Source organism: Miniopterus schreibersii (assembly GCF_964146895.1).
Source record: "Miniopterus schreibersii genome assembly, chromosome: 2".
NCBI classification, from domain to species: domain Eukaryota; kingdom Metazoa; phylum Chordata; class Mammalia; order Chiroptera; family Miniopteridae; genus Miniopterus; species Miniopterus schreibersii.
Window position 1 is genome coordinate 137,997,556 of NC_138102.1, and position 27,968 is coordinate 138,025,523.

The 27,968-nt window shown below is 46.6% G+C and overlaps 1 protein-coding gene across 8 annotated transcripts; it reads left to right on the plus strand.

Annotated features, from left to right (window-relative positions):
- The first annotated feature begins 7,615 nt into the window (after nucleotides 1–7,615).
- Nucleotides 7,616–27,912, plus strand: SMARCC2 (SWI/SNF related BAF chromatin remodeling complex subunit C2). Of its 8 annotated transcripts, none has more exons than XM_081130425.1 (29): nucleotides 7,616–7,798; nucleotides 9,825–9,944; nucleotides 10,685–10,770; nucleotides 11,223–11,304; nucleotides 11,399–11,491; nucleotides 12,112–12,181; nucleotides 12,410–12,479; nucleotides 13,228–13,303; nucleotides 13,470–13,601; nucleotides 13,707–13,822; nucleotides 14,182–14,306; nucleotides 15,667–15,726; nucleotides 15,876–15,913; nucleotides 16,186–16,316; nucleotides 16,597–16,668; nucleotides 19,205–19,318; nucleotides 19,788–19,941; nucleotides 20,611–20,703; nucleotides 20,958–21,077; nucleotides 21,170–21,232; nucleotides 21,544–21,802; nucleotides 22,028–22,189; nucleotides 22,447–22,511; nucleotides 22,723–22,858; nucleotides 22,937–23,103; nucleotides 23,727–23,861; nucleotides 24,850–25,234; nucleotides 25,560–25,985; nucleotides 26,525–27,912. In XM_081130425.1, exons 1-29 carry the CDS (start codon nucleotides 7,688–7,690, stop codon nucleotides 26,599–26,601), a joined length of 3,738 nt encoding a protein of 1,245 aa, XP_080986551.1. In that variant the 5' UTR covers nucleotides 7,616–7,687; the 3' UTR covers nucleotides 26,602–27,912. The 8 variants fall into 8 exon arrangements, with proteins under 8 accessions (XP_080986551.1, XP_080986555.1, XP_080986552.1 ...); XM_081130429.1 differs by having other exon boundaries at nucleotides 25,560–25,643; XM_081130426.1 differs by having other exon boundaries at nucleotides 20,961–21,077.
- The last annotated feature ends 56 nt before the right edge of the window (nucleotides 27,913–27,968 follow it).

Here is a 27,968-nt window from a genome sequence, read left to right on the forward strand (position 1 = left end):
TAAAAAACTGTAGGACAAAAAAAAAGTAGAGTCTACCAGTTTGCAACCTCTGTTTTAGGCTGAAATCACAGCATGAATAAAAACAAGTGGAGATGAATATGTTGAAGAACGAAAAGCCTAGTGTGATCTGGAGCATAAAAGTTTTTGAAGGAAGTAATGGAAATAAGGCTAAAAATAATTTGAGGTCAATGCTTGGAAGGCCTTGAATACATGGCAGGGAATTTGGACATTTACAGTAAGTTTTTGAGAAGACAAGTGACTTCCAACTTATGATTTTAGTGGCAATGGGAAGACAGCGAAAATTTGCGACAATATTAAACTTTGCAGTAATTTATGTGAGAAGTTTAGAGCTTGGAACAGCAGGAAAGAGGACAAGAGTCATCCAGGGACAAAAAATTGACGGGCTTAGTAACTGACTAGGTTCACTCAGCCAACATAGCATACCTGCCATGTGCCAGGCATGGTGCTAGGCATTTGAGATTCACAAATAATTGAGAAACATGTCTTTAAAGGAATTTTCAGCTTGGTAGATGCACTTGAACAAATAATGGGGAATACAGGATAGTATGTTGCTAATAGATAAAGACTAAATGGGACAAGGCGGAAAAGGGTCCAACTACCTACCTGATGGGATGTAGGAGGGAAGGCTTCTCAGAGGAATCGTTGGAGCTGAGTTCTGAAAAGGATCAGATACTGGCCGTGAGGAATAGGGGTAACAGATCGAGCATTTAGTGTGAGTCAGGCACTAAGTATTAAATATCTAGTCATCCCAACTTTATAAAAAGGCACTATTATCTCCATTTTTTTATGTGGGGAAACAAAGGAAAAACTTCGCACAGCAATTAGAACAGGGATTTGAAACCAGAAAGTCATTCCAGAGCCTGTGCTCCTAACCACCGCACTTAACAAGGGACACTTAACCAAAGATGAGTCATAAAGACAGGTTTCTAGTCTGTGTAAATGATAAGACAATGTCATTAACCTGAATCGGGAGGAGAAGGATGAGCAGGTTTCAGGGGTGAAGTAGTGAGCTCAACTGGGGAGCACTGGATTAGAAGTGCTTGCACATAGAGGTGTGGAAATGAAAATGTGAGTCTGGAGCTTAAGAGTAAGAAGTCAGGGTTAAAGCAGAATTGGAAGCTATCCAGAGGTGATCAAAACATTCTAAGAATTAATACAAACATTAAAGGAGAGAATAAGAAGGCTAAGAATGGGGCCTTGGAAATTCCAGAAGTGGTCTAGGACAAAATCTGGAAAACAGATAAATGATAAAGTTGGCTAATGCATCAGCTTTTTAAAAAGTAATTTTGAAGTAGTAAATTTTTTTTTAATATATCTTTATTGATTTCAGAGAGACGAAGGGAGAGGGAGAGAGAGGTGGAAACATCAGTAATGAGAGTCATTGATTGGCTGCCTCCTGCACTACCTCCACTGGGAATTGAACTGGAAACCTGGGCATGTGCCCTGACCGGGAATCGAACCTTGATCTCCTGGACCGTAGGTCGATGCTCAACCGCTGAGCCACGCTGCCCAGGCGAAGTAGTAAATTATTTAAATGTGGCTCATAAACTAGCTGTGAAGGAGTTCCAGAAATATTTTGTACAACGGCAGCATTCCTGAAACAAGTGTAAGTTAAGATCATTTCAGCTCAAGTCCTCTAATTTGCTTTACTGGATAAACTGCAGAGATCTAAGCCTCTTAACATTTGGAACAAGTCAACAACTTGCAAGGGTATAATATTAAATTGTTGTGCGTTAGATTCCCACACATAAGCTTTCTAGTCACATAAAAGCAAGTTTGATACTTACCTGGCAGGGGCGATAACCATGATCACGAAGATGTTTTTCCGAGGCTGAGGCTTATCCATTGCACTCTGGATGTACTGACCCCTGTGATTTCTCCAAATGTGGCAAACTTGACTGCATAATTTGTAGTAGTGGGGGATTGCATTCACAATCTCCCCTGTACCCCCCCAAAAAACTTAAGATCTAAGAATTTGTAGCTGAAAAAAATTAGTGTAGGGTACCATTAGTTAGTCATTAATTATAAAATGAAGAGACAGACCCTGGCCGGTTTGGCTCAGTGATTAGAGCATCGGACTATGGACTAAAGGGTCTCGGGTTTGATTCTGGTCAGGGGCACATACCTTGGTTGCAGGCACGTGTGGGAGGCAACCAATTGATGTGTCTCTCTAACATTAATGTTTCCCTCCCTCCCTCCCTTCCTCAGTTCCTCCCTTCCGCTCTCTGAAAAGCAATGGAAAAAATATCCTCAGGTGAGGATTAAAAAGAATAAAAATTAAGAGACAGGAGCTTCATGAGAGAAGGAATTAGGCTGTCACATGGAAATGTCCAGCCTGATTAGATCGGGGGTATCTTATTGGGAAGAATTAAGGATTAAAAAAATGGGTGATTTAGGCAGGGTGTTCTTGAAAATAGGAGCATGTGTTTGATCAGACAGGCATTGAAGTTTCTGGACAAGGAAGTAATATGAAAGTAGTGTTTTAGAGATTTAAGTGTGGTGAAACTGGAGCACCTGGAAGGCCACTGTAACAAAAGCATGAATTAGATGATGTGATGGAGAAAGCAATGACTGATGAATCATGGGCATGGGAGAAAAAAAGTCAGATAATCCTTCAGGTTGGAAACTAGATGGAATTGAGAATAGTATCAACATAAATGGAAAAAGTCGAGAATGTGATTCTGGGAAAGAGAAGTTTTGTGTTTTACGTGACATTAGGTCAGCTATGCAGACACAGACAACTAGAGATAAAGGACGATGGTTTAGCTGAGAGGCCATGCCTGGAATGGTGGCTTGGGATTTTTGTCTTGGGAGGAGGGAAAAGAATGAAGCTTTGGTAGAATTCCACAGAAGAATGGAGAAAACAAATGAGATGGAGAAACAGTTCTTCTCTCCTTTTTTGCAGCTGTTTTTTTTTAATTAAAAAAATATATAGTTTGCCCTGGCTTGGTTGCTCAGTTAGTTGGAGTGTTGTCCATACACCAAAAGGTTACAGTTACAACTTCTGGTCAGGCACATACCTAGGTTGCAGGTTCAGTCCCCAGCTGGGGCTCGTACAGGAGGCAACAGATTGATGTTTCTCTCGAACATCAGTGTTTCTCTCTCTCTCTCTCTCATCAATAAAAACATATCCTTGGGCGAGGATTAAAATATATAGTTTGGTCCTGGCCAGGGTGTTCAGTGGTTAGAGCATCGTGCCGAGTACCACAGAGTGAAGGGTTTGATTCCCGCTCAAGGGCACGTACCTGGGTTCTGGGTTCGAACCCTGGCTCCGGTCAATGTGCCTCTCTCACATAGATGTTTCTCTCTCTCCTTCCCTCCTTCCCACTCTTTCTGAAAAGTAATGAAAAAAATATCCTCAGGTGAAGATTAACAGAAAAAATTAAAAATATATATATAGCCCTAGGCAGTTTGGCTCAGTGATAAGAGCATCAGACTGCGGACTGAAGGGTCCCAGGTTCAATTTTGGCCAAGGGCACATACCTCGGTTGCTGGCTTAATCCCTGGCCCCAGTCGGGGTGCATGCAGGAGACAACCAATCTATGTCTCTCTCACATTGATGTTTCTCTCTCTTTCTTCCTTCCACTCTCTCTGAGAAGCAATGGAAAAAATATCCTCGGGTAAGGATTAAAACACACACAAACACACACGCACACATAAAAAAAACACACAAAAATATATGTAGTTTATGGTGGTTGCTCTGTCTGTGGAGTAGCCACTCTGTCTCGTTGCTTTACTTAAAATATATATATATTTTTAAGATATATGTATATATATTTTATATATGTATATATTATATATTTTATATACATATTAAATGTATATATTATATATTTCTATATATGTATATATGTGTACGTATATTTTATATATGTATATATGTATATATTTTTATGTATTTATGTATGTATTTTACATATATATATACACACACACACAGTTAGTAAAATCTTAGTTTACTTGTTGATGAAACTGTTCTAAGACAGCGATTTTCTACCAGCGTGCTGCAAGAGTTTTTAAAACATGCAATACCTGACTATTTAGTCAGGGCCACTGACCTCTTTTCCCTTAGATTGTCAAATATAAAAATGACAACACCCAACACGATAATAGCTGTCCAGTAGAAATGAATCAAAAGTATACCTTTTTTTTTTGGTCAGATCAGCAAAAAATATATTTTTTGGTGTGTCGCAGAATTTTAGTAATTAGTTGATATGTGCCACAAGATGAAAAAGGTTGAAAATCACTGTTCTAAGAGAAAAACAAATGTCTCTGAAGCCCATTAAGATATCAATGGTTACAAACATAGCAAAGATTTCTAACACAGGGTATTAAAGATAGTATGGAGCTGGAGGCAGAGGATATGCATTTTATTCAAAAAAATGAAAGTAGAAAACAATGTGGTGGTTTGTAAGTGTCAGGTGTAGTTTTATTTGTTCTGAATTAAAGAAGGATTGATCCAGTAGAGTAGGAAGGGTACTTATGGAAGGTTCCCTAGGAGGTTGAAATGAGTGGGACTGCAAGCCAAGGTGAGAAGATAACTTAAGGGCAGATAAGCAAGGCCAAATACTGAACCAGAAGAAACTAAAGAATGTCAGTAGGTAGAATGTAATATGTAAGAATGAGGGGAAGAGGGGCCCAGTCATGCAATGCAGAGAAAGAGAGACAGGATTTGTTGGGATGGAAGGAGGATGAAAGAATTAGGGAGTTGGAGTGGGCTGCAGGGATGGTAAAAATCTGAACTTATCTACTGTTCATAAGAGTTCAAAGCCTTGGCCTCTCACCCCAGAAAGTTACAAGGGAAGCATTTGAGAGCGAAATGTAGGATCTCCTAAGTACCAAACAACCTCTGCCAGTTTCTCATTCTCAGTCCAGATCCTCCATTTTATAAACCATGGAGCCTTCATCCTTTCACAACATAGTTGTCGTTTGCCCTCTGCTGGTCAATTTTGGTCCTGGCTCTCCAGATATTTAAATCCGGGAGCATGCGCAAAATTGGGATTGGGTAGGAAGCTGAGTACTGAACCAATTAGGTGGTAGTGTAGTATATATTTGATATATTTGATCACACCTACATGTAAGACTTAGTAGATACAAATAAAACACACAGTCCTAACTCCCAAGAATTTACAGTACAGTCTGAGTGAAGATTAAAACATGTACACATAACTACTGTAAAAAGCATCCATTTACTCAACAAAATGATTTTTTTTAATTGAGCAGCTTATAGGTGCCAAGAGTTTATATCCTACAGGGGAAGAAGGACTCCAAATAATAAAATTAGAGCATAGGACATGGTGGGCTATAGGTGATTAGAGAAGACTTTCCAGGAGAACCAACATTTAAGTGGAGACTAAGAAGAAGGTGAGGATAAGAAAGATTATTTCAGGCAGAGAACAGAATGAACACAGACAAATACTATACCAGGAACTAAATAATGCCAGGGGATGGAAGTAGGAAATATGGAAGAGTGGTGGGAGAAAAGAGACCAAAAGCAGCTATGGAAAGTTTTAAGGTCTCCATTTACAGTGTGCAGGCTTTAGTGCAGCTTTACATTAAATCTTGTAGTCCTCACAATTACCCCTACTTTCCAAATGAAGGCTCCAGCAAATGGTGGGCCCAGCCTGCACTCAACCCTGAGAAAAGTGGACAGATTTAAGGCATAGTTGGGAAGTAGAATATTTTTTAAAATTAATTTTTGCAGACATGTATCAAAGGAAATTCCTTGCATGCCATCTAATGAATGGTCATGGTAGACTGATAGATTCCATCTGGAGCAATCAAGAGCCTCAAAGAGAAGGAGTAAAAGGATGTGCGGGATAGAAAGTGATTACAATGGGGGTAGGGAGAAGGGGGTGGGGAGGGTGACCTTGGAAAGAACGGCATGAGCAATGGTATGAAGGTGGAAAACTCCCAAATATAAGTGTGTAGAAAGCTCTATGAATTACTTTTGAACCCCCTGTCCTTTGGGGATCCTTCTTGGAGAAGATGGTGCTGTGTAAGAAATGAAATACAGAAAGAACATCCTCCACAAGTATCTTAGCTATTCCCCACAATCAGAAATTGGGGGATAGGAAGAACTGAGTGAGGTGAATACAGGTTAGAGAAGGGATAGATTCTCTATCTTGGTTAATACACGGAGTACTTAGAACAGTACCTGACATATAATGAGCACTCAATAAAAAGTGATAGTTATCATCCCACACTGGCTCCAGCTGGATCTGCATTTGTTTCAATAGGCTACTCCCCCTAGCTCTGTAGTACTTGAGGTGCACCTATTCAAGGAAATCCTTGGTCTTCATTTGTAATCAGACCTACAACGTATGACTTCTGGTCACCAAATCCAGACAGAGGTGCCCTCTTCTCCTGGAAACTACAGTTTTGACTCTTACAGCACAACAGGTATTCAAATTCCTGAACAAAACTTAACCCTTCTTCAAATTCTTTGCTATTCCCTACCAAAAGCATGGAACAATGTCAAAGCTCGGCTAGCAAATCTGAAGTTACAGAATTCTGAAAGTGCCTTGTATCCTAGCAGCCAATAAAATTGTACATAATTAAGCTTCCTTGATCACTCCCATCCCCCCAAATCCAGGGGTGAGACCTTCCGGCTTCTGTTTCCGAGAGAGAAAGCTAAGTGCACGAAATTCACGTGGGAAAACAAAGAGTTCCCTTTACACGTCCAGAAGAGGAAAAAAAAAGAAGCGGCCGTCACGAACAGGATTCGAACCTGTGCGGGGAAACCCCATTGGATTTCGAGTCCAACGCCTTAACCACTCGGCCACCGTGACTCCCAAAACTACACTCCGCTTCGCGCTTACAGAAGGAGGCCGAATTGCGGGGAAGCCGAACCCCAATGCATATGCACATACCCTGTGACACCCCTCCCCTCTCCCCCGGCTCCTTACCTCTCTTCTATGCCACTTAAAGGAAAAGAGTCCGGTGACCTAGGTTGGGAGGGTCACCTGCCCAGCAAAGATTCGGGGTCTCAAGGAGAGCAGTTACTTAGGAGGCGAAGGCGAAGCCTACAAAGTTAGCAGTTGGAGGGAAGGGGCTGGCCCCGAGGGTGGCGGCTAGGGGACGCCTCGGATTAAGGAGTGAGAAGGGGTGCTGGGAAAAGGCGTTAGGGGTGAGGGAGACTAAGAGTTTAAAGGGGTAACTCCTGGAGACGGATGAAAGAAAGGAACATTTTAGAGAAAAGGGTTTGGAGCTCCTTGGGATTAGGGTCTCCGGTGAGTTAGGAATGTACAAGGTGACGGCCACTGGGAGGTGGGGGGGGCCTCAGGCGACGGGCGTCCCCTTGGGGTGGAATAGAGAGGTGCCACTTCCCGGCTGAGAGGCAAAAAAGGAAACGGCTTCCCGTCAGGTCCAGAGCGATCTCAGCAGAGGAGAATGGGCGCCTCCGCCAGGAAGCAACCACCTCGCCAAGGCTCCCGCCGCCGCCGCCGCCGCCGCCGCCGCCGCCTCCGGGGAGGCCGCCAGGGTCGGTCCCGCCGCCGCGCCTGGCTGGCCGGCAGGGGTCGCTGCGCGGGCCAGGGCCGACCCAGGCGGCGGGAGGCGGCGGCCGCGGCGGCGGGAGGCGGGCGGAGGAGGCGGAGGAGGCGGGAGCTGAGCTGAGCGGGGCGGGCGGGCGGCGGCGGCGGCGGCGGGGCCCGAGCCCGAGAAGATGGCGGTGCGGAAGAAGGACGGCGGCCCCAACGTGAAGTACTACGAGGCCGCGGACACAGTGACCCAGTTCGACAACGTGCGGCTCTGGCTCGGCAAGAACTACAAGAAGGTACGCGGGCAGGGCCGCGCGGGGACCGGGGGCGGGACAAAGGGACCACGGTCCCACAGCACCCCGGGATCCTGCCCACCCTCCGGCGGCCGCGGGCCCTGTGCAGCCCCCAGCGCGCCCTCGGGCCTGCGCCCCTCCCCCAGCCCCCCCCGCCCCCCTCGGGCCTCAGATTCCAGCCCCCGCCTCCCCCGCGGCGCCCTCTGCCCCGTGTTTGCCCCCACTGCCCCCGCGGGCCCCGGTGCCAGCAGCCCACCCTCTTCTAAGCCATCGCCTTCCGGGCTTTCTCGGGAGAGACGACCCGGGTTGGACCGGGTGTCGATTATGCTCCCCACCCCCATCGTGCCCGCTACAGTGCCCGCCAGAGCTCCCCACGGAGCCAGGTACCAGCAGGGCCGAGGCCTCCGTGGTGCTTTGTGTACGTTCAGAAAGCAGGAGGGTAAACAGCTACAGAGCAGGCCCTCGGCTGCTCCATCAGCCTGAAAAAGGCCCCCACCCTGAGATCACCTGTCTCTACTTCTTGGCCCTCACCTCCAGCCAAGGGGCAGCAAAACCTCTTTGCGAGCCAGGGTTTAAGTTCCTTGCCAGGGACCCCTTCTCAAACCATTCCTCAGCTTCACAATGAGCTAACCTCACCACCTGGCCGTGAATTGCCCTGGGTTTGGGGTTCAGAGTCTAGGCCCCCACCCCATAACTGGAGGTAATAAGGTAGTGAACAAAGGGTTTAAGAAGCCTTACCTGTCTTTTCTGTTGAACCTTTTCCTGGTGTTGTCTTTGTCTATTAGGCCTTGCTGAAAGGAACATCTAAACATAAGGTTTTTCTCTGGAGATAGTCTCTCTTCTCACTAGCCCCCGCTTTCTGGCTTTCCTTTAGCTCTACAGTTCTTCAAGCCCAGCTTTGTAGCCTGTCAGAAGTGTGATGAGTGGTTTAGGAGAACACCCCTCTGATCCTGGTTATGAGCCTGTTCCTGCTCAGGTCTCTGGGTGTCAGGATGCTGACAAACAGCTGCTGGGTTTGTGGCTTGTCTGTACCCCTGCCTGAGGCTCTGGTTCCCAGGCTTCTACCTTTGACCTTTTGGAAGGGAGATCAATCTAGGGGTTTAGTCTCTGGCCCTGGGGAGATTGACAGCCTGTGACCTGGTTCAGCTTTCAAACTCTTAGCTCTTTGTCATTTACCTTTCCTTCAAGGATCTCTTTACACCTCCCACTGAGACGGAGCACTCTTCTCTGTGATTAGAGTTGAGGAAACTGGGGTTAAAAGGTAAAGAGAAAGTTAGCCTCCAGCTCAGTTTTAAATTAGGACAGAAGGTGAGGATCTTAGGTAGCAATAATATGGAAATGTTTAAGAATGCCCAGGATTACTTGTCTCAGCTAAGTTTTCATCAGAAAAGACAGATGTGGTCTTGCTCTTTCCCACCAGGCTGGGTAATAGCCAGTCCTTCCCATTTAGGAGGGCCTGCAAAAACATTTATACCCTGTTCCTAGCAGAAGCAGAATGCACAAGCTCTCTCTGTTTGCCCAAACTTACTCTCTCAGTCTGCCCACACTTACTCTCTCAGTCTGTTTGCCCTACCTCACTTCCTTGCACCTTATTAAGCCATATTATAGGGAGAATCTTGGCATTCCACAAAGTTACCCCAAGAAATACACTGTCATCTCACTTAGAGCCTCAAAGGTATTGCTTCCATGGCCTGAACTCAAGGAATCTTCAGAATTTTACAACCCTCAGGGTAGAGATCAGGGTCCTGCAACTACCATGTCAGGGTATAGCTGAGGAAGAGTAGGAAAACCCCTTGTCCCTAGCACCCAACACTGGCAGCCTGGGCTGGGGGCAGCAGAATTGCAACTTCCTAGTGAGGGGCGTAAAGGGCCTCCCTTCTGCCATTGTCATTATAGAAACTAGACATGTAGGGGAAGAAGACACAATTTTCTCTGCCCCAGATGTTTCCAAAGTTCCTGGGGAAGAAATAAGGAAGTGGTGGACAATTTATCTGGGGTCTGTTTTTCTTTTCTTTCCCTGTTTCCCCAGTATATACAAGCTGAACCACCCACCAACAAGTCCCTGTCTAGCCTGGTTGTACAATTGCTACAATTTCAGGAAGAAGTTTTTGGCAAACATGTCAGCAATGCACCGCTCACTAAACTGCCGGTGAGTACAAAAGCCAGGGAATGAATCCTCAGAACTGGAAAGGGAGTTGTTTTGTTTTTTTGTGGGGTTGTTTTGTAAATTTCGTATTTTTTGAGATTTGGGTAATTTTTTACCATCCCTATCCCTGGTCAGGGCATTGCTGCTTTGGCCTAGTCCCCAATTTACCATTCCCTTTGTCTTAGTAATACTTTATGCAACAGGTTATTTCAGAGTGTGTGAACTCGGTGCATGAAACTCTCATGGCGTGGTTAAAAGAGTATGAGATTTGGATTTGCACAGGTTGTGTTCAAATCCTGACTCTGCCACTTGGAGTCTCTGTGACTGGGACAAGCAATTTAAACCTTTTGCAGGTGGGCACACAGTGCAATAGACAGATCTTGTAACATAGAAACCCACACCTAAAACCTATATGTTCATATTAACCATTGTCACTCCAATAAATTTAATTAAAAATAAATATATAAATAAACCTTTTTCATCTTGGTTCCTTAATCTCTAGGTAGGGTTTCTGTAATGGTCAGTGAGGTAACCCAGTAAGTGCTTGTCACAAAGTGGGGCTTTGTGAATTTTGGTTTCTTTCTCTCCCCTCATCTGGGCTACATGATACAGTGGCACAGGGGCTAAAGAATTCCAGCTTTGAGAGGGAGATCACTTCAGCATGGGATTTTGTAAAAGGATTAAGTAATAAGAGAGTTTAGGCTGTAATTCTTACATACTTCTTCCCTGTCTCAATTTTGTAGATCAAATGTTTCCTAGATTTCAAAGCAGGAGGCTCCCTGTGCCACATACTTGCAGCTGCCTACAAATTCAAGAGTGACCAGGGATGGTGAGATGCCCTCTCTCGATGCTTTTTACATTTAGTTTAGAGGGAGTCCCCCCACTCTGATTCTTCGGGGTCTTTCTGGGGTGGCAGAGCTTAGGTAGATATTCTTATGAGTCTTTTACTTTGCTAGGTCAGTAGGCCTGACTTGCTAGGTCAGAAAAATGGCTGGGAGTCAGAGCCAAAATAGCCTCCAAGAGCGAGTGAGTATGTGTGTGTGCATCAGTGTGTGTATTATAGAGATAAAGGGATTCTTAGGTTGGCATCTCAAACTTTGCTTTGTCCTTTGGACTAACTACAAAGTGATTTGAGATCAGTGAACCCCAGATTCTAGGCAGTTTTGGCAACAGCTGTGAGCAGGATTGCCTCCTAATTACCCATGTTAAAAAAGTCACATACCCTAACCTCATCCCCAGATCTGAGCTATACCACTCACTAGATTATTGCCTCTTCACAAGGCGGCGTTACGACTTCCAGAACCCATCACGCATGGACCGCAATGTGGAAATGTTCATGACCATTGAGAAGTCCTTGGTGCAGGTACTAGTCAAGAACCTCCCCTATCCGTCTTCTTTCCTTCAGTAGGAATCCAAAACACCCCTCCCCCATAATCTCACTCTTCTTCTCCCCTCAGAATAATTGCCTGTCTCGACCAAACATTTTTCTGTGTCCAGAAATTGAACCCAAACTGCTAGGAAAATTAAAGGATATTATCAAGAGACACCAGGTGAGTGGATGGGTCAGGAGAGATTTGGGAAACTCCATGGCTCTGCCTGATGCTTTCCATTCAATAAACCGCCCTGAGGGGCCATGTCTTCTACTGCAGAGGTGCCTCTACCTACTTGGAAAATGACTAGACTTGAAGCCTTGAGCTGCTCTTTCTCTGTCTCCTCCTCCCATTTCCCAGTCTTGACAGGTTTGGATCCCTGTTCCTAGAGACTATCTTGGCCTTGGAGGGGAAAGCTTTTACTTCCACTGAACTAGAGATTGCCTGATTTCAGAGAAATGAAATCTTTGCTCTTTGGAACTCTAGAATAACCAGCAGATGTCATTGCTAGAGACACACCGTCAACTTTACATTTCCCATGTGTAGATTACTTATTCAGAGATTATCTATAGCAATTTTTAATTCTTTGACTTTTCTCTATTATTAGCACAATCCCAGCTGTTTCCCTCTGCCAGTCAGTAGGTGTGTGCTTAGTAGAGGGTACAAACTAAGTTTAATACCATTCTGAGCAAAATATGATTAGGAAGGCAGATCTGTGGTTAAATCTTAGTTTGGTTTATTTATACCAATAAGTAATTTAGAGGGGACCGTATTTACCTGCTTCTTTTTGTGCCATCCAGGGAACGGTCACTGAGGATAAGAACAATGCCTCCCATGTTGTGTATCCTGTCCCAGGGAACCTAGAAGAAGGTGAGACCTGACTTTTCCTGGCCACTGCAGTGAATGGCTTGGACTAGGAGGTGGAGGACTGCTCAGATCCAATGTGGTACCTGGGCTTCTCTCTCCTTTCAACCCTAAATTCTCCTACCATCTTACATTCCTATTTCCAGGTCCTCTGCTGCAACAGGAGTTGTATACAGAGTTACATTTTTGTACCCCATTAGCTTATATCTCTCCCTGCTCTGTCTCTATCCCCAGAGGAATGGGTACGACCAGTCATGAAGAGGGATAAGCAGGTTCTTCTGCATTGGGGCTATTATCCTGACAGGTGAGGATGGGTTGCTGGGCAGGTGTAAATACAAGAGCCAGCTGAGAAGCGCTGGAACATCTAGCAAATCAACAACGAGTGATTTTGAGAAATATTTTAGGGGTTTTAATTTTATTTTTTACTTTATTATCTTTTGGGGTTATTTTTAGGTTTGTTCACTTGTTTTCCTTGTTCCTATTATGTTAATCCTCTGTCTTGGGAGAGGTTTGTACTTGTTGGACAAGTCTTAGGCTAAAAGGATTGGGGCTTTACGTGTGAAATGATTACTCCAGTATAATTTTTGATAAGTAAATATTAGAAACAATATAAATGTCTAATGGTGGGAAAATGTTTCAACCTATTTGTATATCTCCTCAGTGGGCTATTAGACAGCCTTTAAGCTTACAGAAATAACAGGGATAATTTGTAGATGAATATTAACTGCAAAAAGTAGGATATAAAATAACTCCAGTATCATTGCAATTATGTAAAAACAAAATTGTACAGAAAAAAGTTACTGGGGAAAAACATACACTGAATGTCACAAGTAGTTGTGTTAGGGTGATCCTTTTTTTATTTTTGAAATATTTTATAACTGTGTTTATTACTTCATAATGAAAAGAATCCCAGTATTAACTGGGAAAATTATACCAAAAAATAACCCAACAACACAATACTTTTTGTATATGGAAAAGGTAAAAGATTTGCACTTTCCTTTTCCACAACTCTGTCTCATTGATTCTGCTTCACACTAAATTTTCCATGGCAGTTACGACACATGGATCCCAGCCAGTGAAATTGAAGCATCTGTGGAAGATGCTCCAACTCCTGAGAAACCTAGGAAGGTGAGCTTTGTTGTTCCCCCCCACCCCAAGAAAAATGATTCCTGGGCCAGACCACTCTTTGCAGATGAAGCAGCAGCTTCTGTACCCTTGGATTCTCTGTTAAGGGCCCCAGACAGAGCTGTGGCCTCAAGACTTCTCTTCAGCACAGTCTGCCTATGTACTTTAGGTTCATGCAAAGTGGATCCTGGACACAGACACCTTTAATGAGTGGATGAATGAGGAAGACTATGAAGTAAATGATGACAAAAACCCTGTCTCCCGTCGAAAGAAGATTTCAGCCAAAACATTGACAGATGAGGTGAAAATTCCTCTTCTTTCTTCCTTGAGCCCTTAGCATAAGTTTTGGAATAAGTCTTCACTGGAGATTATTGGTTAACATTTGTCCCAACTCCCCAACCTGCAGGTGAACAGCCCAGATTCAGATCGACGAGACAAGAAGGGGGGGAACTATAAGAAGAGGAAGCGCTCCCCCTCTCCTTCACCAACCCCAGAAGCTAAGAAGAAAAATGCTAAGAAAGGGTATGCCAGACCCTAACCTGCCCCCCACCTTCACTATCCCCTCCACACCATGTTGAAGGAAATGACAGCTCCCTTCCCATAACCACCTGACCCTGTTCTATTGATCTTCCGAGAGTGAAGATGGAAAGGTCTTCTGTAGCTGCCCAGTTGTTAGTTCTAGTCCCAGCCACTAGTAAACGCAAAGAGCTTTATCTCCAAATGAAAGCCTTGGCCACTTCCCATTAGTCTGAGATGATTGGTTTCTGTTTTTGCTCAATTCTGCCCTTGGGGTTCTCTCTCGCTTCCCTTCCCTTGAACTTTAACTTCCAGGGACTCAGTCCAAGGATGACTGGGTTCTCTTTCACTCTCCTTCCTTCCAGTCCCTCAACACCTTACACCAAGTCCAAGCGTGGCCACAGAGAAGAGGAGCAAGAAGACCTAACAAAGGACATGGATGAGCCCTCACCAGTCCCCAACGTAGAAGAGGTGACATTGCCCAAAACAGGTATGGGCCAGGCCTAGCTCCTGGGCCTGCCTGCCCTGCCCCTGCTCTGTCAACACCCCTGAGTAGGCTGATTTCCAAGACCAGCTCCAGGTCTAGAAGTTCTTTTCGTCACCATGGACAATCCTCTAACTTCACATCCGTAACTGAGTTGTGGACTGTGCTTTGTGCTTGACAGTAGTTGTCTCCATACTCTTTTTTAATTTGAGAGAGAGAGAGAGACATCAATTTGTTGTTCCACTTACTTATGCATTCATTAGTTGATTCCTGTATGTGCCCTGACCAGGAATCGAACCCATAACCTTGGCATATCAGGTCGACACTCTAAACAACTGAGCGACCTGGTCAGGGCTCTTCATACTCTTTTTTTATTTTACACCCCCAACAGTGAAATATATTTGAGCACAAATTACATACATGAACTGTTATTCCTTTTGGAACATTATAAAACACATGCAAATATTATCTAAAATTTGGAAAATGTAAAGGATAAGATTAAAAAATATAAAGAGAAGTTCTGATATTATCTGCCTATGTTCTAGTGGACCATCTTGTGCATCCTATGTGAGAACCCCACTTTGGAGACCACTGCTCTTCAGTACTGGTTGTAATCTGTGTTCTGTAGACTAGGCCTAAATGTATTTCAGTGTATTTCAGGAGTGGGGTTCTGGCTCCCACCCCTTAATTATTCAGAGCAGCTCTCCTTTCGGTCCGTGTTTTCTCCCGAGCTTTCATGTATGAATTCAGTTGAGGAAAGTGTCCTCTGCTTTCAGAAACATTTAAGATCCAACCACTCTTCTACAGAGTGATTTGGTCAGACTCTGTCTCAGTTCATTAAGAACTTACAGCCCAGGCTGGTTGAGCATCCTTACATGCACTGAGAGGTCATGGGTTCAATTCCCAGTCAGGGCACATGCCCTGGTTGTGGGCTCAGTCCTCACTAGGGGGCGTGCAGGAGGCAGCCGATTGATGTTGCACTCTCACTTCCATGTTTCTCCCTCTCCGACTTCCTCTCTCTCTCTCTCTCTCTCTAAAATCAATAGAAACATATCTTTTTTAAAAAAGTACTTACAGATACAGGTGGATATAAGGGCCCATGAAAGACAAGAATGATTTATGAATATCCGTAGAGTAGAAAATGCTTCCTTATAGGAAAAAAGTTTTAAATGAATTTTTGGTTGGGAAGGGAGAAAAATGACAAGTGAGTTTCAAACCCTAGAATGATTGTGACTGGAGGGAGTTACCACGTTTTGTGATCAGATGGAAGAAGTTTTTGGAGAAAGTGAGATATTTAGAACTTAGCAGAGAGGTAAGGGCCTAATTTAGGCAGAACTTGTCTGATACAATGACTCTCTTCTGGCAGTCAACACTAAGAAGGACTCGGAGTCGGCCCCAGTCAAAGGAGGCACCATGACTGACTTGGGTAAGATGGGGAGCCTCGGGGCAGGGCAGAGTCTGAAGGAGGGGAGGTCAGCTGCCACCTTCCCCCAGGCCGCTGGGTCTTTTCAGAAAGTAGGACTCTTCTCGGCCCCTCAGGAGGCTTCAGCCTTTTATCTTGCTCTCTCTTTTCAGATGAACAGGAAGATGAGAGCATGGAGACCACGGGCAAGGTGGAGCCAGTTTAGAGAGGGCCTACCTCTCTATGTGATTTTGATTTGTGATTATAAAGTTCCCTCTGCCCAGAACTTTCCCTGCTGGACATTTCCTACCTTAGATTAATTCTACCTATTGCTCAAAACTGACCCTTCTCGAGTCCTGGGGCCCATAACTGTTCATTCCTACACCCATCTTTAGTGCTCACATTTCTGGGGTGTGAGAGAAGCAGGGGGTTGCTAGGGGCAAAATGAGAAAGCTGAGTGTCCAGCAGCCTTCATACTCATAGGATGAGGATGAAAGCAGTACGGGGAACAAGGGGGAGCAGACCAAGAACCCGGACCTGCATGAGGACAATGTGACTGAACAGACCCACCACATCATCATTCCCAGCTATGCAGCCTGGTTTGATTATAACAGGTATTGTTGCTCCAGCCTTTCACCACATCCTTATCTCCCTGCCTCCTGGGGTCAATGTATTGTTCCTTCTCCTGCCGCTGACTAAGTTATTTCTTCCTCAGCCAAGTAGAACGGGGTACACTTCCATTTTAGGGGAGCCCTGGCAGGAAGTTCTCCCCAAGTGTCTGATTCCTTCCTGCTGTCTCCAACTGTTTGCCTGCCTCACTGTCTAGGCCTTTTCTCTCTTTGGGTCTCCTGTCTCCCCACTTGTGCCTTCTGAATCCACTGGCTTCTCTTGCAGCGTTCATGCCATTGAGCGGCGGGCTCTCCCTGAGTTCTTCAACGGCAAGAACAAGTCCAAGACTCCAGAAATGTAAGGAAACCTCGACTCATGAGTCTCTTTCTCCCCGGTCCCCGCTCACTCTTCCAGCATTCAGCTTAGCAAACATGTATTGAGTTCTTCCATGAGCCAGGCACTTGTGCAAGGCTTACTGAGATGTGATCGCTGCCGCAGGCAGCCCCAGCCCAGCTACAGTAGTGTACTCTCTAGGATTTTCCCATTGGCCATATAAGCCTGCTCTTCTGTACAAAACAGGTACCTTCTCCGGTTCCTCCATTCCTTTTAACAGGGTACAAAGTCTTTCAATCCATAATTATTGATGTCCAAAATGCAAATATCCCTAACATAAGGAATAGCTTTGACTAAAATGTAAGTGACTATTACCAGTCTGGTCCTTGAGAGTAGGTTTTGATAGAAAAATGAGAGGGAAAACTATTAAGACCCAAGTCTGTGAATTAAGAGATGGAGAGGGTTCTCTGGAGAGAACTGTTAGGTAAAGTGCGGGCTTGAAGCTCAGAATTCTTCATCTCCTTCAGGGTATTGCCTCAGGCTAAACGTGCTTGGCTTTGGATGAGACTGGGCAGTCTTTTCTCGTTAGGGATGCTCCAGGATGGTGAGACTGAGTGCTGAGCCAAGGTTCCCTGAGAACCCAAAGAGCATGCTTCCCATCTGTTCCTCCGCTTCCTCTCTCTGGGGCCATCTTCCCTTCCTACAATTTTTTTTTCCTGTAACCTGGTCTGCTTCTTTCCTCCTCTTCTTCTTGGGAGTGCATTGTGAAACGGAAATAGAGACCAGGTGACAAGAGATCAACATGATTTGTAGGCAAGGTTGGAACTGGAACTGTTCTACACTTTGCACTCTTTTTTTTTTTTTTTTTTAAGTTATATGTTTTATTTTATTGATTTGTTTTTTAAAATATGTTCTTACTGATTTCAGAGGAGGAAGAAAGAGTCATTGATTGGCTGCCTCCCACACGCCCCCTACTGGCAACCCCGGGCATGTGCCCTGACTGGGAATCGAACCCTGACCTCTTGGTTCATGGGTCGACGCTCAACCGTTGAGCCGCGCTTGCTGGAGTGTATGTTTTATTTTTTGATGTGGAGATAAACCAAATGCACTAGGAAGAGAGAATCATAGATTTTTAGGTCTGGAAGAAAGTTTATAAGTTGTATAGTACTCACCACATTAAAAACTAACAAACTTGAGGGCTATCAAGATTATGTGACTGGCAAATAAAGGGCACAAAGCTATTTTTTGGTGGCAAAGAGGTATTTGAAATCATGTTTCCTAACTTACACTTTGCACTGTTGGTATAAAATAGTAAATGATGATAATTGCCTGCATTTATTGAGAGCTTACTGTCTCCCAGGCATAATCCTAAGTGTTCTACATACATTGACTAATTTACTCTCCATATCAGCTCTAATTAGAGGGAGGTCATTATTATCTCCAACTTACTGGTTAGGAAACTTAGGTTAAGTTGCATGCTTAAGGTCACACATCTAGTAAGCAATAAAACAGAGATCTGAATCCTTTAGTCTGGGTTATGGTCTCAAACTTGACACTATACCACAATAGCCACAATTTTTTGAGCTCCTACAACATGCCTGGCACTGTACTAGATCTTCACAGACCTTTCTAATCCTCCACTTTATTGATGAAGAAACTGAGAGGCAAAAATTTAAGTAACTTGCCTGATGCCATCAGGGTAGAACTAGGATTTGAACTTAGATCTTTCCACCTGAAAAACATATTCTTTATACCGTATCATGCTGACTAGTTGGATATATAGATATGGACCTTCCTTCAACATGCATTTGGAAATAAGGGCTGCTTTTTTTACCTTTTGATTCCTTATTTAAAAGCTGGGTGAATCATCCCCAAGTATAGCCAAGGATGTAATTCACTTAACTAAAAAAGCCATCAAGGAGCCCAGCCGGGCATGGCTCAGCAGTTGAGCATCAACCCAGGATCTAGGAGATTGTGATTCAATTCCTCGTCAGGGCATGTGGCTGGGTTATGAGCTTGATTCCCAGTCAGGGGTGTGCAGGAGGCAGCCGATCAATGACTCTCTGATCATTGATGTTTCTTTTTTTTTTTTTTAAACATATTTTTATTGATTTCAGAGAGAGGAAAGGAGGGGGAGAGAGAGAGATAGAAACATCAGTGAGGAGAGAGTCATTGATCAGCTGCCTAGCCCGCAACCGGGGCATGTGCCCTGACTAGGAATCGAACCCCGATCTCCTGGATCCTAGGTCGATGCTCAACCGCTGAGCCACGCCCGGCCGGGCTGATGTTTCTATCTCTCCCTCTCCCTTCCTCTCTCTGAAATCAATAAAGATACATTTAAAAAAAAAAAAAAAAAAGCCATCAAGGAAAACATCAGCAATGTTTGAACCCTTGGTGTCTAGCACATAGTAGACTCACGTCGTTTATTGAGTCGAATGATCCACTCTTTTCTATCTTTACCACACAGGAGGAGACATTAGCTCCTTTATCACTTTTTCCGACCTTTCAGCCCTTAACAGACATTTATTTTTCTACCTCATTGTTCATCTCTCCTTCTAAGCTACCTGGCTTATCGAAACTTCATGATTGATACTTACCGGCTGAACCCCCAAGAGTATCTCACCTCTACTGCCTGCCGTAGGAACCTGGCGGGTGATGTCTGTGCCATCATGAGGTGGGTTTTGCAGCTGAGAGGAAGGGGGTGCATCAGGATGTCTGCCCACAGGTGTCTCTTGGCAGAAATAGAGATGCCAGCAAGGAACATAGGGGAAAAAGCGGGGAAAAACACCTCTAGAGAAAGATGAAGTTCAGGTTTGGGGTGTGAGTGACTTGAGGGAGTGGCAGTGGCACTCCTTGAAGTGTGGAAGAAAGGAGAAAGAGCGTGTCTACGGTTGAAGGATCCTGGTTCAATTTTACTGTCTGTCCAGGAAGACGTTTAATAGGTGGGTGAGTATGAAGAGAAGTCCTAACTGGAGATGTAGACGTGGCATTTACATGGTGGGAGGAGATGGGATTTCCCAGGGAGGTAAATGAGCAGAGAAAAGAAGACCAGGGAGAGGAAGCTTTAGGCTCCCACCTCTACCCTCAGCTATCCTCACTCGGTGTTCTGGTTTCTGTGACTCTGTTTCTCTCTCTCCTCACAGGGTCCATGCCTTCCTAGAACAGTGGGGTCTTATTAACTACCAGGTGGATGCTGAGAGTCGACCGACCCCAATGGGGCCTCCACCTACCTCTCACTTCCATGTCTTGGCGGACACACCCTCAGGGCTGGTGCCTCTGCAGCCCAAGACCCCACAGGTGGAGTGAGGGACTGTAGGGACAGGGTGGCGGCGGGAAAACTGGGTTTCTTTGGACTTTTCTTTTTCTGGTTTTTTAGGGTAATGGTTCAGGAGTGTTTTGAGGCTTCTTCCTTTTCCATGGGATGCACAGGAATCAGCCCTAGGTGTTTAGCAACCTGACTCAGCCACTGTACCTAAGACTGTGAGGACTTGCTGAGGGAGAAGAGATGTTCCTTTTCCTCAAGGAGCAGACAGACTAATGTAGGGGATGGAACAGAGAGAGAAAAATGGCTTAAAATTCAGTTGCATGAAATTTTTTAGCTTTGTCCTGTTTCCAACGTTTTTTCATTTTTGCCTCATAATTATGATCACTTCCATATTTCCACTTCCATTTCATACATTACAAAAACTAAGAGGAGAAAGGTTATGTGGCTTGCCCAAGGTCACCGAGTACTAAATCTAGGATTAAACCTAACTGTCCAGCTCCTAAGAGAACCTGTAAAAATATATGTGAATACAAATGGATATCATGCCAACTACCGATCTAATTAATCATTAAGGGTACGTGGAACAGTGGCATGAATGCCCCCAGAGCTTGCGGACCACCCAGCATTTGGTCTTGAGGCCTCTAGGGCCTTGGCATGGTATTCCCTGCCCAGCCTCCATGACGTCAAGCTCTGTCCCCCAGGGCCGCCAGGTTGATGCTGATACCAAGGCTGGGCGCAAGGGCAAAGAGCTGGACGACCTGGTGCCAGAGACCGCTAAGGGCAAGCCAGAGCTGGTAGGTGGGGTGTAGACCCTGCTGGGCTTCTTATTTGCCCCTTTATTGGGGGGCCCCTGCCCCGGAAGAAGAAACATGAGAGCAGAGGAGCTACAGCAGTGAGGGAGGAAGTCCCGCCCAGGGGTGTCCCTGGCTTTGGGAAGAAAGCTCCTTCTGTCTCTTTTCTTTCTATCTATCTCTACATATCTCTCTCTCTCTACCCCTGGCTCCCAATGGTCATTTGTACTTACCCCGTCCTTTCCCTCCACAAATAGCAGACCTCTGCTTCCCAACAAATGCTCAACTTCCCTGACAAAGGCAAAGAGAAACCAACAGACATGCAGAACTTTGGGCTACGTACAGACATGTACACAAAGAAGAACGTTCCCTGCAAGGTATGGGGGTGTGGGGTGACTCGAGATTAGAGTGCCTTTACTGCTCAGAGATCAAGGCCCCTCTCTCTGACCCACCTATATTTCTCTTGTAGAGCAAAGCTGCAGCCAGTGCCACTCGAGAGTGGACAGAACAGGAGACCCTTCTACTCCTGGAGGTAATTGGGGTGAGGAAAAGAGGCCTATGAAAACAGAAGTGGCCAGGGTGCCAGGCGCACTCATGAGCAGGGCGAGTGTGATCTTGCCTTCAGTCTCTCCCATTCCCGATGCCTGCCAAGAGATATGGGCCATTTCCCTAACTCCATATCCTTTCTTAGTGCTACTTGGAAGTTCCTTTTGGACCCAGCAGAGTACACAAATACCACAAACAGAGAGCTTTGAAGCCAGCTATCCTTAGTAAGATGGGGGGAGTTGACCTTCAAGGAAAGTGGCTAAGTAAGCGAAGTTGTGTCTCCACCACCACCACCAGGCCCTGGAAATGTACAAAGACGACTGGAACAAAGTGTCTGAGCATGTGGGCAGCCGCACGCAGGACGAGTGCATCTTGCATTTTCTTCGTCTTCCCATTGAAGACCCGTACCTGGAGGACTCAGAGGCCTCTTTGGGCCCCCTGGCCTACCAGCCCATCCCCTTCAGTCAGTCAGGCAACCCTGTTATGAGCACTGTCGCCTTCCTGGCCTCCGTCGTCGATCCTCGAGTCGCATCTGCTGCTGCAAAGTCAGCTCTCGGTAATGCAGAGGGGTCCTGGCCTTAGTTTGTGTTTGAAGGACTGGTTACTCAGACCTTGAGACCCCCTCCAATTTGGCCGCCCTACTGGCCTTGTCTTCTGCTGGCATCAGCTCAGGCACCTGTCTGTCTCCATGCTAGTCTGGATGGAGAGGTGGGCTTTCACTGGGTAGTCAGAACTACCTTCCTGCCTCCACTCCCAGCCTCATGCTCTCTGGATCTTGCAGAGGAATTCTCCAAAATGAAGGAAGAGGTGCCCACTGCCTTGGTGGAGGCCCATGTTCGGAAAGTGGAAGAAGCAGCTAAAGTGACAGGCAAGGCAGACCCAGCCTTCGGTCTGGAGAGTAGTGGTATTGCTGGAACCACCTCTGATGAGCCTGAGCGGATTGGTAAGGCTGGCAAGTTCCCAGATTTCTCCCCCTCCAACCTGGCCTCCCTCTGCCATCTCTGCCTTGGTTGGCCTAAGAGCATGAGATGATGGGAAATTGGTGGGGTTTTTCTTTTCCCCAGGACTTTACCTTAGGGACTGTGGCCTCCTATTGGTCCTCTCACTAAGATTTTGGCTAGGAAAAGGGGCTATGGGAAAAGTATAGTAGAGGCAGACTCTGTATCAGCCATTTCCCATTTCCTCTTCCTATGGGCCCAGAGGAGAGCGGTACTGACGAGGTGCGGGCGGAAGGCCAAGCCACAGAGGAGAAGAAGGAGCCCAAGGTATAGTGGGACTGACCTGGGTGGCGGGGGGGCAGGCATCGCACCATGGTGATGGGGAGCTGGCTTTGTCCAGCTCAGGCAGGCGAGGGCTGGGCTTCTCTGGAGCCAGACTACCTCCCAAGTAAGAGGTGTAAGTCCATTTCCCAGTCCAGACCCTTTGTGAAAACCTGTCACACTGATATCCTCTACTTTTCTTTCCCTGGGACTCCAGGAACCCCGAGAAGGAGTTGGGGCTGTAGAGGAAGAAGCAAAGGAGAAGACCAGCGAGGCTCCCAAGAAGGATGAAGAGAAAGGAAAAGAAGGCGACAGCGAGAAGGAGTCAGAGAAGAGCGATGGGGACCCCATAGGTGAGCCTCCCAGCATGGTGGGTAAGTCCAGGAGAGAGAAGGGAGTCTGTGGGACTAATAACCTTGTTCCTGGCCCAGTTGACCCTGAGAAGGAGAAGGAGCCAAAGGAGGGGCAGGAGGAAGCGCTGAAGGAAGTGGTGGAGTCGGAGGGGGAAAGGAAGACCAAGGTGGAGAGGGACATCGGTGAGGGCAATCTCTCCACTGCTGCCGCCGCTGCGCTGGCTGCCGCCGCTGTGAAGGCCAAGGTGAGGGCCAGAGACCCAGGAGACCCCCAAGAAGGAGATTCCCCTTCTCTGATGTCACTTTACCTGGAGGAAATCCTTCCTTGCTCCCCTTAAATAATGCTGGCCATTTCCTTTTTCTTTTGATCCTAAGAGGGAGAGTTGGTCTTTGCGGTTCTAAAAAAAACTTTTTTTAGGCTTTTACCACCCTCTGATTATTTGACTTAGTCTTATCCTTCGCCACACTTTATTCTTCTTCATACTCTTTTTAAAATATCAAGCCTGTGTTACTGTCTGGGCTGTGACCACAAGAAGTTCTTTCTTTTTTAAAAAAATATCTTTATTGATTTCAGAGAGAGGAAGGGAGAGGGAGAGAAAGAGAAACATCAATGATGAGAGAGTCATTGATCAGCTGCCTCCTGCACGCCCCCGGGTGGGGATCGAGCCTGCAGCTCAGGCATGTGCCCTGACCAGGAATTGAACCGCAATCTCCTGGATCCTAGGTTGATGCTCAACTGCTCAGCCACACCCGGCTGGGCAACACATTCTTTCTTAAAACCTGCCAGCCTCTGCCCTACCTTTCTCTGCCCCAAATGTCTTCCACTGGGTCTTCCTGCTGAAGTGCCTTCCACCCCCCCCTCCCCTAGCACTTGGCTGCTGTTGAGGAGAGAAAAATCAAGTCTCTGGTGGCCCTGCTGGTGGAGACCCAGATGAAAAAGCTGGAGATCAAACTCCGGCACTTTGAGGAACTGGAGACGATCATGGATCGGGAGCGAGAAGCAGTGAGTAATGTCTCCTTGGGGGTCAGCAGAGCCCAGGGACGCCCACCTTGACACTGAGCTGTCCCTCAGTTGAGGATAGGGCAGCAGGGCAGGGGGAGCAGCAGGGCAGAAAGCCTGAAACAGACAAAGCCTTGAAGCAAGAGTGGAGCAGCAGCCCAAGCCAGGGCAGGAGGACCCAGCCCTAGGCAGTTAAGGACAAGTGGCCCGCAAGTGAAGCCTGGAGACTGAGGTCCCACAGAATATCAGCTCCTCCATGGGGCAGAGATCCTAGTATGTTTTTTATTGCTGCATCTCCAGGTACTGGAACAGTGCTTGGCCCTTAGTAAACTCTCAATAAATATTTGTTGAGTAATCGAACAGATTTAAGGCATGATGGGAAGGTAGAGACTTCATATCCAGGAAATGAACTTGGAAAGGGGATGGGATGGACAAAGTGTGGACCACTTTGTCTTTGAGAAGTTGTAAAAAAAAAAGAAGACAGGCCCTGCCCACAGAGAAGTTAGAGTTTAATTAGAGATATTAAATATACACAACATGGAGACATCAAAAACAGTTAATGCTTAAGGTATCTGACAAATTCATATTTAAGAGACTTCAAATCAAGAATATAAGTCCCGAGGAGATAGAATAAAGGCCAAAAGCTGAGAGGCTAGTGAGTTGACCTGGGATGGCTCCCTAAGAATGGTGAGTTTTTAGCCAATTTTTAAGGAAGAACATGAATTGACAAGAGAACTGAAAGGGTTTTCCAAATTAATGACAAGTACAAAGCTTTGGAGCTGAAATAAACAGATTAACACCATTGCGATGAGAAGCCATGTGGGCAGCCAGAAGATGGGGGTAGGGGGAGAGGATGCCCAAGCACTGATTTAGATTTGATGGGAACGGCCAGAATGAGAGGCTGGGTTTGTCCGAAGACAAAGCAGGGGGCAAGGTGTTTGCTTTTGGGATCTTCTTAACACTGGTAACAGTACTCAATTGGCACCGGCAGCTGGAGTATCAGAGACAGCAGCTCCTGGCCGACAGACAAGCCTTCCATATGGAGCAGCTGAAGTATGCAGAGATGAGAGCTCGGCAGCAGCACTTTCAACAAATGCACCAACAGCAGCAGCAGCCACCACCAGCCCTGCCCCCAGGCTCCCAGCCTATCCCACCTACAGGCGCTGCTGGGCCACCCACGGTTCATGGCTTGGCTATGGCTCCAGCTTCTGTGGCACCTGCTCCTGCTGGCAGTGGGGCCCCTCCTGGAAGCTTGGGCCCCTCTGAACAGATTGGGCAGACAGGGTCAACTGCAGGGCCACAGCAGCAGCAGCAACCAGTCGGAGCCCCCCAACCTGGGGCAGTCCCACCAGGGGTACCACCCCCTGGACCCCATGGTAAGTGATGGCTTCTTGAACTCTTGCTGGGCAGAGGGATCCTGGAGAACATTCCAGGTCCCCTTGAGGGGATACCTGATAGGACTGGAGATAGAATTGGCCTCAGTTTCTACTGCTGGGCCCACTTCTGTTATATCCCTAAGCCAGCAAGGATCTCTCCCCAAATCCAGATCTTTGGAATTTTGCTCCAAGGATTTATGACTAATTCTAGTGTCAGGAAAAGGGAAGGTGGTGCCTAGGAGTAGCTAGATTATCCTCTATAAAAGTGAGTTGATAAGTGAAATTTTCTGCCTCTAACTTCTGGATCTCTCCTCTTTATTCTCAGGCCCCTCACCGTTCCCCAACCAACAAACTCCTCCCTCAATGATGCCAGGGGCAGTGCCAGGCAGCGGGCACCCAGGCGTGGCGGGTAATGCTCCTTTGGGTTTGCCTTTTGGCATGCCGCCTCCTCCTCCTCCTGCTCCATCCATCATCCCATTTAGTAGTCTAGCTGACTCCATCAGTATTAACCTTCCCCCTCCTCCTAACCTGCATGGGCATCACCACCATCTCCCGTTCGCCCCGGGCACTCTCCCCCCACCTAACCTGCCTGTGTCCATGGCGAACCCTCTACATCCTAACCTGCCGGCGACCACCACCATGCCATCTTCCTTGCCTCTCGGGCCGGGGCTCGGATCCGCCGCAGCCCAGAGCCCTGCCATTGTGGCAGCTGTTCAGGGCAACCTCCTGCCCAGTGCCAGCCCACTGCCAGGTGAGAAGGGTCCTGGAGGGGAGAAGGGTGAGGGAGAGGGGTCCACATGGAGGGATGGAGGGCAAGTGGGAAAGGACTCAGGTACTTTTTGAGCGCTCTGATAAAATTAGAATACAGGAGGAAGGGCCTCTCTGGCTGTCCTCCACCATTCCCCAGCCTGGCTGCTGCCACCTCTGGGATGACGTTGGGGCCTTTCACTGATGGGTCATGGAGGAGTCCTGTGGCACAGAGCATCTCAGCTGTAAACTTGAAAAACAGCTACCTGATTGCATGACAATTGGCATCCCCTTTGCTTGTCCCCATCACGCTCAAATGCCCCATTTAGAGTTCCCTTGGGGGCAGGAGGATGATTTAGGGTCTATCAGTTTTCCCAGTGTGAGGTGGGAGAGGTTATTGGGAAAAGGAAGTTGTATATTGTGGGTACCTCATTCATCTACCCACCCATTGCATGCCTTGCCCAGTTCTGTTTGTCCATGGCGGCCTGGGTCGGGAGCCCTCTCCTGCTCACCCTAGCTGATTCATCTTCCCTTTCTCCACAGACCCAGGCACTCCCCTGCCTCCAGACCCCACAGTCCCGAGCCCAGGCACAGTCACCCCTGTGCCACCTCCACAGTGAGGAGCCAGCCAGACATCTCTCTCCCTCACCCCCCCATGGAGATCAAGGTTCCAGGAACAGCCCTCCCCCCACCACTGGGACCCTTCCCCAGCCTGGAGAGTTCATCACTACGTAAGGAAAGCTCTTCCTGCCCCCTTCAAAGCCCCTACCATGCCTGTCAGGGGCATGCATTTTTATATCGGATTATTCAAGGAAGGACTTCTGTTTAAAAGATCTTTCTAATGTCTGGGAGAGAGGATAGGATGGGGATGCTGCCCTCAAAGGAAGGGCTGGGGGAAGGTGTTTATACAAGGTTCTAATTAACCACTTCTAAGGGTACACCCCCTCAAAACGACTGCATTTTTTATGGATAAAAAAAATTAAGACCTTTTACAGGAAATAGATTTTTTTAAAAGCTGCATTGGAGCTCCCTCCACCCACTAAAAGAAAAAGTCCAACTTTTACATTTCTTGGAGGAGGGAGGTGACCGTTTTAGGAAAGGGGAATTAATGTTCTGGAGAGAACTCTGGTGATAGTATAGGGTGCAGAACCTGTCTCCAGCCCCTCCTTAGTGACTAAGTCAACTCAGAACCCCCTCAACCACCCTACCCCGTTTATTCTTACTAATCTCTCCTGCTGCTTCCTCAGTGTTGCTGTTTTAGGCCACCCCAGCTCAGCCAATGACCCCATTCCCTCTGAATGTCAGTTTTGTGTTTTTAAGTCACCAATGTAGTTGATATCAGCGTAATGTATTTGGTGGGGAAACACATTTTTGGAGATTCCTGTGGTAGATAATAGAGGACAGGGCATTTGGGACTCTTCTTCCTCCCTGGGCTCTATCAATGGGGTCCTAGAAGACATGGAGAGGGCAGCTAGAAGATGGAAAGTTTAAAAAACCTGAAATTTTCAAAAAGCACTTAAGCACCTCCTTCTTATGACTCAGTGGATCATCCCCATAACTTACTCTTCCCTCCTCCACCAAGACCGTCAGAACCTTGACTGGTAGCTAGGGGTTCCCTGGGATTTGGAGGCAGTCAGGGTGGGGGTGCCCAACCTAGGGTAGTGCTGACCCCCAGCTTGCAGCTCAGCTCAGCTCCCGATTCCAGTGCCTCACATACCAGCTTTCCCTCTTCATCCTTGATGTGAAGGCAAATGTGATTCCAGGCTCTCCATCAGTCCCTAGTCCCTCCCCCACCAGGCCCTTTGTTCCTCATGTCCCCATGTTTCTTTTCCTCTGCGTCTTGGCACCTTCCTTCTGTTCAAAAGTTTTCTGTAAATTTTCTCTTTTTTCTTTCTTTTTCTTTTTTATAAATTAATTTGCTTTCAGTTTTATCTTGTGGATGCCTTCTGTGTTCTCTGACTTGTGGCTGTCAGGTAGTGGGGTCGGG

Bases quoted from the DNA above. Each gene is read 5' to 3' on its own strand.
- SMARCC2 (XM_081130425.1), top strand. From the start codon at position 7,688: ATGGCGGTGCGGAAGAAGGACGGCGGCCCCAACGTGAAGTACTACGAG. The intron at 13,823-14,181 runs GTATGCCAGACC...CCTTCCTTCCAG, and splicing joins AAGAAAAATGCTAAGAAAGG to TCCCTCAACACCTTACACCA. The intron at 16,669-19,204 runs GTAAGGAAACCT...TCTCCTTCTAAG, and splicing joins AAGTCCAAGACTCCAGAAAT to CTACCTGGCTTATCGAAACT.